Source organism: Physeter macrocephalus, chromosome 8, assembly GCF_002837175.3.
Source record: "Physeter macrocephalus isolate SW-GA chromosome 8, ASM283717v5, whole genome shotgun sequence".
Taxonomy (NCBI): domain Eukaryota; kingdom Metazoa; phylum Chordata; class Mammalia; order Artiodactyla; family Physeteridae; genus Physeter; species Physeter macrocephalus.
The window spans coordinates 145,614,462-145,630,598 of NC_041221.1; the positions used below are offsets into that span (position 1 = coordinate 145,614,462).

Genomic DNA, 16,137 nt, shown 5'->3' on the forward strand with positions numbered 1-16,137 from the left:
GGCTAAAGATGATCTTTTTACAAGGCCAGCTCATACTAAGTACAGTAAGTTCCCTACATAAGAACGAGTTTCATTCTGAGAGTGCGTTCATAAGTCCAATTTGTTCATAGGTCCAACAAAGTTAGCCTAGGTACCCAACTAACACAATCGGCTATATAGTGCTGTACTATAATAAGTTTATAATACTTTTCACACAAATAATACATAAAAAACACACAAAAAATAAACATTTTTAATCTTACAGTACCGTACCTTGAAAAGTACAGTAGTACAGTACAACAGCTGGCATACAGGGGCTGGCATCGAGGGAACAGGCAAGAAGAGTTACTGACTGCAGGAGGGAGAGGAGGTGGGAGATGTAGAGCTGAAGGATCGTCAGCGACAGGAGACGGAGGGCAAGCTGCACAGTTTCCACTCCTTACGTTCGCATCTTTGAAAGTTCCCAACTTGAAGGTTTGTATGTAGGGGATTTACTGTAACTGGCTTTCTCCCTCTGTCCCCCACGCCTCCCTACAATCAATCAAAGAGATTAAATGGCCATTCACATAAAGTGGGAAGGTCTCTGGCTTGGGAGTGAGGAGGACCAGCTGTAGCAGTTCCCAGCTGGTGACGCAGCTCAAGACCCTGTCCCTCTTTGGGGTGAGGCTCCTCTTCTGTAAAATTAGAGACTGAATAGAAGGTTTCTAAAGGTAATTTGAACTCTGATACTAATAATCATTAGCACATTTTAGATGTTCATAAACACTTACTGAACACGTAGAATCATCATCTTATAGTTTGAAGAATTAAGGTTCAGAGATTAGCCTGTGACTAAAGTAAGATTCCAGCACATTCTGCCTCCAAAGTCATTTGCTCAACCACTGTACTCTTCTTTTTGCCATGACTGTTCAAAATTCTAAATATAAAGTGCTTCTGGTTCCATTAAGATGGTGTAAGCACATTGCGCCATATCTCTCTCACTAATTAAAACTAAAAGCCCTGGACAGAATACATAAAGCAACTATCCATGGACTCTGAAAAGTATATAATAGAAGGTGAATTGCTCAAAACCAGTAAAAATGGCCATCATGGCAGTGAGTTTCCTGATTTTTTTTCTTCTTGTACCTCCTAGTTTAGACTCAAGGAGAGCCCAAATCCTAGAATTACATAGTTCTGCAGACAGAAAGAACTCAAAAAGAAACACTCTTTCTGGCCAGAGGCACCTAAAATAGGGGACCCTGTGGGACAGAGAGCATGGAGAGAATCCCTATTATTCTGTTTCCTTTTTTACTCTCCAGGCCATACTCCCCAAGGCAAGTCTCAGTCACAAAGCAGCAATCTGTTGTATCAGGGACTGTGGTGGTTACTTAGGCACCTAAAAATCTGAGACAAGACAAACTCCTTCTCTTGGAGCAGAGGAACAGGGAAAGAGGGCTTTGGGAGTCCAAAGAGTAAAGGGGGAATTGGATTGGCTACATAATTTGTGGGGCCCAGTGCAAAATGACAACGCAAGGCCACTTGGTCAAAGATCAAGAAATTCAAGATGACGAACACAGGGCATTAAACCAAGTGTGAAATCCTTTTAAAGGCAAGGGCCCATGTGACCACACAGGTTACATGCCCATGAAGCCAGACCTGGAAGGAATCCCTATTGCTCTTTTCTTCTCTTTTTACTCTCAGTGCTCACCCTCGAGTTAGGTCGAGTCACAAGAAGTGTATAGGAGTATAAGGAGGCTAAAACCCTGGCTTTGTAGCCAGAGGACCAGAAAAAGCAGCTGCTGGGTGAATGTGCAGCACACTGGTGAGTGTGCAGGAAAACACGGAAAGGAGGGAGCCAGAGAAAGTGATTCCCTTCATCCCTGTGAATGAAGTCTGGGCTTAGCCCTGAGCTGTACATGTATGGAACTGATGTGAAGCATCAAAGTAAAGGCTTTGAGAACTATTGTGTAGAAAGACCACCGTCTGGCCCCTGGGTAGCATATAAGCAAGGTGAAGCCAAATATCACTTCAAAGTCTTTGAAAACTAATCTGATATTAAAACCATGGTCTACTGAAGGTATATAAGGACTTGTAGTTTGAATCTAATCAGATTGACCGCTTGCTAAAATAAAAAAGTCAACATTCTCCAGAGGATTTTAACAGGCTCCAGAGTCTCATAAAATAATATTCAAAATGTGTAGGATACAATCTAAAATTAATCAACATACAAAGAACCAGGAAAATCTCAACACTTCTCAAGGGAAAAGACAACAGATGCCAACCCTAAGATGACTAAAATTATGGAAATATCAGACAGAGACTTTAAAGCAACTGTTATAACCATCCTCTGTGAAGTAAGGGAGAACACTGTTGAAACAAATGGACAGATATAAGTTCTTGGCAACAAAGCTGAAGGAATAAGAACCAAAGAACCAAATGGCAATTTTAGAACTGAAAAACCCCACTGGAGAGGCCCAATGTAAATGACAGAACACAGTCAGTGAACTTGAAAATAGATCAATAGGAACTATTGAATCTGAACATAAAAGAGAAAAAACGATTTTAAAAAATGAATAGGGCCTCAGAAAATAGTTGGACATATATCAAAGTGTCTAACATTCAGGTCACTGGAGTCCCAGAAGGGGAAGAAAAAGAGATTGGTACAGAAAAAAATTTTTGAAAAAGAAAACTTCCCAAATTGTAAAAGACATATATTTACAGATTCAAGAAATTAAATGAATTTCAAACAGGACAAATTCAAAGAAAACTAATCCAGACAATACAATACAACTGCTGAAAACCAAAGATTTTTAGAAAAGTATCTTGAAAGTAACCAGATAAAAAACAACATCACATATAGGGGAACAATAATTCAAATAACTGCAGATTTCTCACCAGAACCACTGAGGGCAAAAGGAAGGGATACCATATTTTCAAAGTGCTAAAAATAGACTGCCAACCTAGAATTCTATACTGTGCAAAAACATCCTTCAGTAATAAAGGCAAAAAATAAAGATATTCTAAGATTTTTTAAAAAATGAAAAAAATTTGTCACCAGTCTAAAAGAAATAATGATGGAGTTTCTTCACGTTGAAGGGAATGATACCAGAGGGAAACTTGTGATTTCAGGAATAAGGAAAGAGCAACAGAAATGGTAGCTACCTGGATAGATACATTAGACTATTTTTCCCTTAGTAAGTTTATCAAAAGGGCCATGTGGCACTACTGAAAGCAAAAATTATAACATTTTTCTGATGGTGTTTTGATATATTTAGATGTATCGGGTTGGCCGAAAAGTTTGTTCAAGTTTTTCCTAAAAAAACCCGAACGAACTTTTTGGTCAACCAAGTAATACATATGGGCATTACAACAAAAAGGGGGGAAAGAAAAAAAAACTCTACAACTATAAGATTTCTATAGTTTACTAGAAATGATAAAATATTAACTGTAAGTAAACTGTGAAAAGTTATATATGTATACTGTAATCCCTAGAGCAACCATGAAAAGTATTATAGAAAGAGATATAGTCAAACCTCTGATGGGCAAACTAAAGTAGAATACTAAACAGTATTCAAAGAATCCAAAAGGAGGCAAAAAGAGAAAATGGGAAAGCAAAAGGAAGGGTAGAACAGAAAACAAATAATAATATGCAGACCTAATAAACATAATAATTACATTAACTGCAAATGGTCTAACCACACCAATTAAAAGCCAAAGATTGTGATTGCCAGGGCTGGGAGCAGAGGGAAATGGAGACTGACTGCTTACTGGGCATAGGGTCTCTTTTTGGGATGATGAAAATGTTTTGGAATTAGACAGTGGTGATGAATGCACAATATTGTGAAGGCAATGAAAACCAATGAATTATATATTTTTAAATGGTTAAAATGGCGAATTTTATCTCGATAAAAAAATTAAAAGGATGGAAAAAATGTATCACACAAATACTAACTAGGACAAAGTTGGAGCTCTAATGTTACATAATTTTAAGGTAAAGCTTGTGTTATCAAGATATTTTGGTATTCGTGAAAGGAAAGACACATTGATCAATGAATCAGTATAGAAAGTCCAGAAATTGACCCATATTCATATATCGATTAGCTTTTTATGAAGATGCAAAGGTAATTCAATGGAGGGTAGATAGTCTTTTCAACAAATGATGAAGGAATAATTGGCATCCTTAAAAAAATTGAACTTCAACCTATAAACACTTTTAACAAAAATTAAACTCAGAATGTATCACAGATCCAAATGTACAATGAAAACAAAACATTTAGAAGAAAATATAAGAGAAAAGTCTTCGTGACTTTGGAGTAGGCAAGGTGTTCTAGATAAAACTAAAGTTTTAGATAAACAAAGCAGGATCCATAAATGAAAAAGTTTGATATGTTGAACTTCATCAAAATTAAAACTTTTTCTCTATGAAAGACAATGTTAAGAGAATGAAAAGACAAGCTACAGACTAGAGAAAATATTTGCAAATTACACATCTTATAAAGGATTTGCATTTGGCATATATAAAGAATTTTTTAAACTCAGCAATAAAAGACAACAACTCAGTTCTTTAAAAATTCGCAGATTTGAACAGACACTTATACCAAAGATGATATACAGATGTCAAATAAGCCCATAAAAAGATGATCAAAATCATTGGTCATTAGTAAAATGCAAATTAAATCACAATCAAGTAGCACTACACACCTATTAGAATGGCTAAAATTAAAAAAAACACTAAAAACACAAAGAAGAACTAGCAAAGATGCAAAGGAATTCTAACACTCATACATCCGGTGGGAATGCAAAATGGTATAGCAATTCTGGAAAACTGCTGGGCAATTTTCTATAAAGTTAAACATACATTAACATGTCACCCAACAAACCTACTCCTAGAGAAATGAAAACGTATGTTCACAGAAAACCCTGTACAAAAATGCTTACAGTAGCATTACTCATAATCGTCAGAAACTAGAAACAACCTAAATGTCCTTAAACAGGTGATGGTTAAACAAATTGTGGTACTGCTCATACAGTGGATGCTCAGCGGTAGAAAGCAGCAAGCTCCTGATGCAACCATGTGGATGACCATATATGCAGCTAAGTGAAAGAAGCCAAGCTTAAAAGGTTATATACTGTATGATCCCATGTGGATGGCATTCTGGAAAAAGTGAAACAATAGAGACAGAGAACAGAAGGTGGATGCCAGGGGTTAGTGGGAGTGGGGGGAAGTTGACTACAAAAAGGGCAGCACAAGGGAGCTTTTTATGGAGGGGGAATTGTTCTGTGTTCTGATTGTGGTGCATCTATGACTCTGCACTTCTCAAAACTTAAAGAGATGTACACCAAATAAAAGTGAATTGTACTGTATATAAATTAAAAGTAAACTTAAAAAGCATAGAGGTACAAGAGGTATAAACTACTACTTGCAAAATAAATGAGTCACAGGTATGAAATGTACAGTACAGGGAAAAGAGTCAATAACTATGTAATATCTTTGTATTGTGACATTTATTGTAACTAGACTTACCATGGTGATCATTTTGAAAGCCATAGAAATATCGAATTACTGTGTTGTAAGTAACAGGAACTAACATAGTGTTGTAGGTCAATTATAAATATAATTAACACTATTCTATATATGAAAGTTAAGTAAATCCTGAGTTTTCATCACAAGGAAAAAAATTTTTTTCTATTTCTTTAATTTTCTATCTATAAGAGATGATGTATGTTCACTAAACTTATTGTGATAATCATTTCATGATATATGTAAGTCACATCATTATTCTGTATACCTTAAACTTATACAGTGCTGTATGTCAATTATACCTCAGTAAAACTGGAAGAAAAAAATTATACACAGTACTATCCTTCCTCAAGTGTAGAAGTAGAGACTATATAATAATCCATTGTAAATAAACTGTACTTTCCAGTTTAAAACTCCTTTATGTTTCATAAAAATCCTGTAATTTAAGTTGTATACCTCCATTTATCTTGATTTTTAAAGATTAATAAATCCATGTTGATATGAAGATAAATGTTTAACAAATGTACTGGGACAGGAATAAAACTCTCCTGACTGCTCTAACCTCTCTGCTATAACCTACTTTTTCCTGCTGGTCCAAAGTGAGGTCAGAGGTTAGTTTCTCCAGCTGACACAAGTGAGGTCAGAGGTTAGTTTCTCCCGTGCACACAGAACCCAGAGCTCCCAGCTCCTGTTCAGAAGGCCACCCACAGCACCTTGGAAAGTCTACCCCAATTGAAACCTTACCACACCAATGCTTTCAAATGAAAAAACGGCTGTTCCAAAGAAGAGCGAGTAGGTCTTCCAATTTGCTACCAGTGGCAAGTGGCTGGGGTCTGGAATTCCCTATGGGGGAGAGAAATGTGGTAAAGACATTTTCTCTTAAAGCATGTTTGGGATCCCTTAAGAGAACAGTATTCTGAGAGTAAAGCTGAGTTATAAAAAAAATTGAATATCAAGAAATTCAGAAAACTTCAAAAGGAAGTAGGCAACAATCAGAGTTGATTTTAATACTTCCCAATACCAAAGAGCCAGAGGAAAGAAAGATTAAGGTATTATCAAAGTACTGAAGGATCAGGGATCTCACAGAGGGAGTCTGGTTTACCAGAATCCTCCAGAAGAAAATCTTACACACCACAGGTTAGTACTAGCCTAAAGTGCCCAAGAACACTTTGAATGTACCAGTGGTTATAGATGTTGGAAATTACTGTGACTATAGTTACAGTGATATTCTAGGGAGCCCAAAGTAATTAGTTAAATATGAAAGTCCCATTTTCTTCTTCAATGAGCTGTAAACAGAAGGAGAAGAAAGTGTGTGGAATAAATACTTTATGTACCCTGTGACCTAGTATGTGAAAATAATGATAGAACAATTTCTCTAATTGAGCAACCTCTGGAACAGTCCAAAAATAAATTAGAGGTAGATATTTCATAGGGAAATTCAATTTTGTAGAATCTATCAATATTGCCTTAAGACTTATCTGTGGTTATCCTAAAATATTTGGCTAATCTCTTATTTTTACTAAATTCCATGGACAAAATAACGTTTTTTTCTTGTGATTTCTGAAAGAGGAAAACATCTGAAAGGTATTAGGCATGCCAAGGGTCTTCTGGATTTAAATTTCTATGTAGGCTTGTCCATTATAAAATGAAAATTAGAAAGGAGAGAAAAGTGGGAAACTGAGGGAAAATGAATACCCATACTCAACTTCGAAGATGTGTGATTTACATCGTGATAGATTTGTTTGTGGTCTTTCAAGACTTTCTATTTATACCTCTGTGACTAAATATTAGTTGTTGTTGTTTTCTCTTGAGTTCCCTAGGGGTAATTTTGCAATTACTTGGAATTACAGCGTAGAGGATGTAAGACTAGTTCAATAAGGTTTAGCTGTGGTAGAAAATCCTGTTTTTTATCTGCCTTTTGCTGCTATCCAACCATTACAGGAATGGTCTGTAGTTAACCAATCAAGATACTTTCCTTGCAAAGCATAATTTTTTTCTAAAACCAGGATTTGACATAAAATGAGTATTGGAGAAGCAACATCAAAGAGGAGATACCCAGAAAAATGAGAGTGCACAGAGACATCTTTGTGGAAGAAATGCTACAGTAAAGTGGGTTCTAAGCTGAAGAGGGGAGTGCATTCATATCTACCCTCAGGGCTGGCCCCAGGTGTCAGTCTAACATTGATAAAAGGCTCTGCCCACTAGAGGAGTGAGGAGTGTGGTGTGCTAACCTGGGTGATGGACTGGGTGATGATGACCAAGCTGACCAGCATGGTGATGTTGGCCAATAGGGAGAAGATGGTCAGAACCCTGAGGTTCCGGATGAGGACTATCAGCGCCAGGAAGGGCAGGAAGGCGAGCATGTAGAGTCGAGAGTCCATGGTGGGCGTCAGGATCACTGTCCTGTTGTAATGGCAGTTGTTGGTTGTGCTATTAACTGCTTCCGCTACCTGGGAGAGGAATGGGAAAAGCAAAGGGAAGATTCGATGAATCTTCTGGCCACATGATTAGCTCAGTGCCTGGCCCATAATCAGACTCCCTCACAAAGAGCTGGCATGTCTCTCATGCCAGGGTCTCAGAGTGAGTTGGAGTGACTTTAGGACTTCTTATTGCAAATCTTCTGCACCATACTTCCTCAAAAGAAGCTGCAGAAATAACTTTAATAAAAAACGAACTTAATAAACATAAATACCTAAACTTAGAGTGGCTATTTGTTAGCTTTTGGCAACGCAGAATCCATTCCTCCTGATTTTGATTTATTTTTGGTGCATTCTCTCTCACCTGAATACAACCTTGGTGGACTGTAAATCACAATCATGTGGCAGAGCCAAAGCACTGCCTTTGACTCAAGCACAGGCACTCACATCTCTCCCTGGAATATGAATCTAAATAACAAGCAAAATGACACAAGGCAGACCTAGAAAAGAGTAAACAGTGATTATGATAGGGAATCCCTGAGGAGACTGCTCATTAATTCTATAGACATCCCCCTAGCTGCTCTGGTTCCTCCTGTTCCTGTCCTTTTCTGAGACCCATTTTTTTTTTTTTTTAGTTTTCTCTGTCATTTTGGAAGTTAGCTAATATTCTTCCACTAAACTCATTTTCTGCTTAAGTTCCACTGAATCTGTTTCTTTTGCTTATAACCAAAAAAGCTCATCACTTAATGTTTCTTAATTGTACCAACACTGACATTTTGAGTGAGAGAACTCTTCCTTGTGAGCATCTGACCATTCATTGCAGGACATATAGCATCTATGGACGCCACCCAGTAAAAGGTATCAGCATCCCCCCGTCACTGCGACAAACAAGGAACAAACCCTGCACACTGTACAAATACTTCCCAGCAAAGTGGGGGTAGGAGGGAGGGTACCACCCTCCTTTGGAATCAGCCTGACTTAATGGCTACAGTCTTATTGTGCAAGCAACACAGTCCACTGCAGAACAATTAGAAACTAGATTTAAGCAAGAAGAAAATGTAAAATAAATGATAATCTCAGTACCTATGGGTAGCCATGGTAATGCCTTGCAATACATTCATCTGTACATTTTCTATGCAGTATCACAAATTACATGTATTACACGCATCCTTTTTATTTTACAAGACTGAAATTATAGTATACATTCTTATTTTGAAATCTCCTTCCCGGGACTTCCCTGGTGGCACAGTGGTTAAGTATCCGCCTGCCAATGCCGGGGACACGGGTTCGATCCCTGGTCCGGGAAGATAGCACATGCTGTAGAGCAAACTAAGCCCGTGTGCCACAACTACTGAGCCTGTGCTCTAGAGCCTGCGAGCCACAACTACTGAGCCCGTGTGCCACAACTACTGAAGCCTGCGTGCCTAGAGCCCTGCTCCGCAACAAGAGAAACCTCCACAATGAGAAGCCTGCACACCGCAACGAAGAGTAGCCCCTGCTCACCGCAACTTGAGAAAGCCCATGCACAGCAACGAAAACCCAACACAGCCCAAAATAAATAAAATAATTTTTTTAAAAAAAGAAATCTCCTTTTCATTTAACCCATCATGAATACTTAAATAAATCATTAAGTCTTGTTTTTTTCTGATTCCTCACTACAGTAGGAAAAATACTTGGAACATTAGCTAGGTATTCAAGGCCTTCCATAAATGGACCCATTCAACTGTGAAAGCTCTTCCTCTTCCCAAGGCCCACACCTTCTTCTACAACCACTTGTATTGCCTCTCCTGAGCAAGTCCCGTACATTCTTGCCTTCAGGTGTTTATTTCTCCTCCCACCTTGGCTGCCACTACTTCTCCAACCTGCCCTTCAATGCTCACCTCAGGTGCATCTCCTCAAGGGAGGCTTCTCTTGCTCCAATGATCTCTCCTGCTCCCATACATTTCTGCCCCTTAGTTCACAATTAAGCATCCCCAACCTCAGGGTGTTAGTGGAGTCCTGACCCAACACCGACATATTATATTGATATTTAGCTTTTTATATGTCTTAGAGCACATCCCATTAGTCTGCAAACTCCTTGAGACAGTGCTTACCTTGTCTCTTGACAGATGATTGATAAAGTTCTGCTAATGTCAGATTGATTTCCAAGCAGCAATCTGGCAATTAAGAGCCTTCAAATCAAATTCCTTGACCCAGTAATTGTACTTAAAAAATACATATACTAAAGTAATAAAGGGTTGTACAAAGACTTGTACAGATTATAGTAGAAAAACAGAAAATGTCAGATGATAAAAGACTAAGTCATCTGTATGATGGAAAATTATAAAACTATTAAAAATTACACTAAAAAATTTAAGGACATTGAAAAATGTTAATCAGTTAATACTCATTTAAAACAATCCATGAGTGGTTGGATTAAGAATAATTTTGTTTTATTTTGAGAAGCAGTAGAGCATAGTGTTTAAAAACTTGAGCTGTGATGTTAAAAAGGCCTGTGTTTTTAACCTTTGTTCTGTGACCATATTTATATATATTATAGAGTTCATAATATCAGTTTTCTCATCTGCAAGATGGGAATAACCATAGTACCTACTCTGATAAGACCAAGGAGAGAATTAAATGAGGGAAAGCTTATAAAATGATCAGCACTGTACCTGACACACAATAGAAGCTAACTCTGAATTACTATTTTTTTCCTTCTTTTTAATTTTTATTTTACATTTCCAAATTTCTGGTATTACTATAAACAGAAAAAGAGCCCTGAAGAATAGTTTTCTTTTTTAAGCTTATTGATTAAGGATAGCCTCTGTTATTACCCACATTATTTTGCTCAAATTGCTCCAAGATAACTATGGGGTTAGATCAGAAGAATTTCTCAGGGGACAAAAAACTGTTAAACCAAGGAGATTAAACAGCTAAAGGTAGATAAAGATGGCCCAAAGATTAGGTATCATTCAAAAAGACCTATATCAGTTTAAGAAGAGTTAAGGATGATTACGTACCAAGGCAGGACAATTGACAAAATCCAAGGTTACTTCCAGCTCAATTTTAAAGACCAATCTTGAGGACAGGTCCAGTTTTAGAGACAACTCTTGGACAAAGGGTGCTGTGGATAAGGTAACCACTTACAGAAATCTGCAGATATGTGAACTGGGGGAAGCCTGGGTTCTTTGATAACACTCAGTTTAACTTTCTTCATTGTATCATGAGGACACTAGGGCCCAAAGAGAAGAAGCTATTTGTTGAACAACGAGAAAAAGAGGACCCTCCTTTTCCATGTTCTTTTCCCTCCCACCTTCTCTAGAAGACTCTACCTGTTTTAAATTATCAGCCAGAAACACAATGTACACGCAGCAGAAGCCCATCTGAGTGACTATAAGAAAGAAGCTCACGATACGCCTGAAAGAGAGGAGAGAGAGAAAAAGAAAAAAAACCTGTTATAAAAGAAGAGCTGGCTTGTCATTTCCGTTTCTGTTCCCAGGGGTTGGTGACCCTCGACCAGCACCCTCGGTCCTGCTACCACAATCAACAATAGGGCAGTAGAAGGGATGTAACAATAGTTCTTTGAAAAACATGTTTCTCAACCACCTCCACACTCTCAACTCAGAAGTGGTAAAATTCTTCATCATCAGGAACCTTGCCCCATACCCAGCTCTGTGTTGATACTAACTGATGTAAGGCAGTAGGCACAACTTATTAGCAATCATTAAAATTTTTTCCTACCATGTGCCAGACACCATATTAGGCACCAAAGATACACAGACAAATAACACATGGTCTTTTCCTCTAGTGGTTTAGAGACTAGTGGGTGAGATGGATAAAAAATAATATGGCGGGACTTCCCTGGTGGTGCAGTGGTTAAGAATCCACCTGCCAATGCAGGGGACATGGGTTCGATTCCTGGTCTGGGAAGATCCCACATGCCCTTGAGCAACTAATCCCATGCGCCACAACTACTGAGCCTGTGCTCTGGAGCCTGCGAGCCACAACTACTGAAGTCTGCACGCCTAGAGCCCGTGCTCTGCAACAAGAGAAGCCACCGCAGTGAGAGGCCCGCGTACGCAACAAGAGAAGCCACCGCAGTGAGAAGCCCGCGCACTGCAACGAAGAGTAGCCCCCGCTTGCCACAACTAGAGAAAGCCTGCGTGCAGCAACGAAGACCCAGTGCTGCCAGAAATAAATTAATTAATTAATTTAAAAAAATAATAATATGGCACTAAGGGCCATGGTAAAAAGGGCATTTTACCCGAATTAAAGAGCAGACAGCCTTCTTAGAAAAAACCAATACCTGAGCGGGAGTCCCTTGGGAAGAGGAAGAAAGAGAGCAAGAGAAGAAAAAAAGGAATAAAGAGGAGAGGCAGATGGTGAAGAAGTAGTGAGGAAAAAGCATTTCAGCAGAGGGATTAGGCAGATTTCTCTAGCTGCCATGTGGAGAGTCCATTGGAGGGGGTAAGACTGAGGATGGGAAGACCAGATAATGGAGGTGAAAGATGGCAGCCACCTGGACAAAGACGTAGCTGTTAGGGTGAGAGAACTGAAAGCATTTTAAGAGATACTAGGGAACTAGAACTTACAGAACCTGGTGACCACCTACATCTAGGGGAAGGAAAAAGGAAATGACTTAAGGTGAGTGACAAGTTTTTAGCTTGGACAACAGAATGAACTGGGAAACTCAGAAGGAAGAACAGGTTTTAGGGGAAGGGGAAGAAATGGCACATTCAGTACCTGTAGTGTTGAGCTTGAGGTTCCTACAGGAGACAACCACATATTGGGGTGTGGAAATGTTGATTTCTCAGTGATGGATAAAGCCTTGAGAAGGCAAATTAGTGTTGGAAAGTGTGCAGAGTGAGAAGAGAAGGCAGCATCCCAAACCCTAGAGAACACCAACGTTTAAAGGGAGGATAGAAACAAAGAAGCCTGCAAAGTAATGACCAGAGAGGTAGCTGGGAAACTAGGATGAAAAAGGGTTTAATAGAAGCCAAGTGAAGCGAGAATGTCTGAAGAAGAGAACAGTCAATTGTACCCACTGCTGCTGGGAGGTTCTCTAGGGCAAAGAAGGTGCAACAGGGAGGTCTTTTAGGACATTGGTGGAAAGGATTTCAGTAGAAGTATAGGACAGGAAAGCCAGGTGACCCATGAAGGAGGTGTGAATGGGGTGTATGGATGTAAAATTAGAGGGTGGGCTATTCTTTCATAAAGCTAGAGTGTCAGTTCCAGTCTTGAAGGTGCCCATTTTGTTCATCGTTGTAAACCCACTGCCTAAAGCACTTCTTGACACACTGCAGGTATTCAGTAGGTATCTGTTGAATAAACAGATAATGAATATGAGATAGAGGATGGTATAAGGTCCAGGAGGCTTTATTAATTTATTTTATTATTTTTAAGATGGAGATACATGAACACATTTCAATGTTGAGAGGAAGAGCCCATAGTTCAAAAAAGAAGTTCAAGTTATAGGAGAGGAGATAATTAGTGCAGTGAAATTCCTAAACAGAGCAGGAAAATCTACCTTACATGCCCAACAATAAGTAGAAAGATCTGACGCGCTGCGACAGGCAAAAGCCACCTCTTGGGTCACACAATTGGGAAAACACTAGAAATCATCCCATAGCCTTCCTAGTCTGCTCATAGGCTGAATTTATTAATTCAGTATGTGAATGGGCTTTGGGTCAAGAGAGGTGCCAGACCCATGATGCTCGTGGGCAAGGCACACCTCAGGTGGTGCAGTTTGGGGTATCACAGTTCAAGAGAGACTTTGATAATCTAGAGGTGAGTAGAAAAGAGTAGACAGACAGGGTGGGGAGAGGTGGGAAAACAAAGACAAAAGAGTAGATTTAGTCCCAAGTACCAGGAGACAGAAGGCGTTGACTGTTTCCATCATCTCCGAAAGCAAAAAGTAGAGGCTGCAGGAGGTAGACTTCAGCTCACCAAGGAACCCTCAACGTCTTGGTCTTTTTCTCTCTTTTCTTCTCACTATATACTCTCTCCCTAAGAGACCTCTTCTGTCCCCTGGCATCATAGCTGATGACTTCAGTGTCTCCTGCACGAAGACAGGTTCAAACCTATACATATAACTACCCACTTGACACCTCTACTTGAATATGCAAAACAGAAGTCATCAGAAGCCTGAGTCAACCTTGACTCTTTCTTTCCTTTCCCCACAACCCTGGGACCCAAATCATGACCAGATTCACTTTTCTCCATCCCCACTGCCACCAGCTTGGAACCAGCCATCACTGTCACCTGCCTGGACATTGTCAACAGCCTCTTCATGGGTCTAAGTCTATTCTTGCTCCCTTACAATCTCTTCTCCTTACAGAAGCCAGACAGATCTTCAGACAATGCAAATATGATTAAAACAGGAAAGCCTCTGATTAAAAACCCTCCAATGGTTTCCTGGTTGCTTTTAAGAAAAGAACAAGACCTTGAAGAGGGTCCAAAATGTACAGCTTGTTTGGGCCCTTGGATCCTTCTTCAGCATCATCTCCCTATCTGCCCTCAAGCTACCTGGTCGTTCTTTACCCTGAAACTGTCACATACTCCCTCTTGCTTCAGGACCTTCATAGCTTGCTCCTCTTCCTGGAAGGCCCTTCAGGCTCCTGCCCACTTTTCCCTAGGTAATTTCTCATTCCTAAGAATGCCTTCCTTCAGAACTCATCTCAACTGTTCCATCCTAGGAAGCCTACCTGAACCTATGTACATCTCCTTACCTGCTTGGTAGCAACTAGTACTTCTTTCCTTCATGGTACTTATCCCAGTGGCTATTAAGTAACTGTGTCCTAAACTGTTTAAGGTCTGTGTTTCCCATGGACTATGGATTCTGCACGGGCAAAGCTTTGTTTGCCTTGTTCCCCACAGGATTTCTAGGGCCTGGTACATAGTCGCAACTAGATAAATGTGGTTTAATAAAAAAGTGAATGATATTCAAGTTGCATAGCAAAGGAATGAGAACCCTGTATATACAAGGAGTGGGGCTGGATCAGGAAGACTGCCATTGAATCCCTTTCATGTGAAGTCCAGCGTTCTGTGTTACATGAGCCAACTTTCCAGGGAAGAGAGCATCCCTGACAGCCACATGTCCTCCCTACTTTGGGCAAAGCAAGAACAAGGTACCTTCCCCAGTGTGCGTGGTTCCGGAGCCAGGTGCTGGGGCTGGCTTCTAGTCCATGCATCACCGTTTCCCCGTAGTCCATAAAGGGCTTGTTAAGTCTGCAGGAGAGACTGCATAGTTACCAAGAGGCAGTTTAAATTAAGATAATATACTAAAAAGTCAGGAGACACATAGCAAGACAGAACCCAGCTAGAACGGAAAGAACACTGGGGCAGAAACCCAAGTTCTAGTTCAGGTTTTGACACCTGGTGTTATTTCCTTGGTGGCTTGTTTTCCTTACCTGTCAAGTGGGATGGTGACTATATAACATGGGTAATAATACACACCTTGCATGGGTAAAGTAGTTCTCATATCCTTGATCCCATTGGATCCTCATGACAATTCTCTGAGGCAGGGTTAGGCATGGATTGTTTATGCCCAATTTATAGATAAGCCAAGCAGATAAGCACAATGGCCTGACTGAGATCACCTAATGAGTCATGTGGTAGAGCTTCATTTAGGTCCCTGCCCCAAATGCTTTTCTCTTTTTCTTGGCCTTGTTGGAAGAAATTAAGAAGTGAACTCTTGTTATATGTGGGATGCTTCTGGGATGTCCCTGAGAACCAAGTACCAAAGGAAGTGACAAGAAGACGGTGTTTTCCTCACCTGTGGCAGAAGCGCTGGGCACACCTGACCAGGATGTGCATACAGTGGCAGGAGATGAAGCCCATGGCCAGCAAACTGAGAGGGCCCATCTGGAGGAAGGGCCAAGGGGCAAGGGAAGAGAGAAGAGAATGGACTTGTGAATAACTCGGCCAGGAGAGATTTGGTAGTGCAGATATTATTCCGGACTCAAAGAATTTTCTAGCAAACTGTTTTGCAAACCCTTTTTAGCAGTAACAGCGATTCTTTCTTTTCTTTTTTCTTTCTTGAAGTATAGTTAACTTACAAGGTTATCTATTCTTGCAAATATGCTCTCAAGTCGTACTTGGGAAAGTGCAAAAGGCAATCACAATGGGGTATTGTGGAAGGAGTAAGGGCTCAGAACTGTGGTCCTTAGTGGCCTCTGAGGTACCGCTGAGAGCTAGTGCTCTACAGAGCACAGCTGGAAAACTAGTCATAGTCTAACCCCTGCATTCCACAGGGGAGGA

At 39.9% G+C, this 16,137-nt stretch overlaps 1 protein-coding gene across 1 annotated transcript in view; it reads right to left on the reverse strand.

Annotated features, from left to right (window-relative positions):
- Nucleotides 1–16,137, reverse strand: part of SLC36A2 (solute carrier family 36 member 2) — a 29,475-nt gene that overhangs the window by 8,130 nt on the left and 5,208 nt on the right. Inside the window, 5 exon segments of the mRNA XM_055086377.1 lie at nucleotides 6,224–6,322; nucleotides 7,711–7,929; nucleotides 11,211–11,295; nucleotides 15,010–15,105; nucleotides 15,653–15,741. Of these exon segments, the coding sequence (XP_054942352.1) occupies nucleotides 6,224–6,322; nucleotides 7,711–7,929; nucleotides 11,211–11,295; nucleotides 15,010–15,105; nucleotides 15,653–15,741 (588 nt within the window).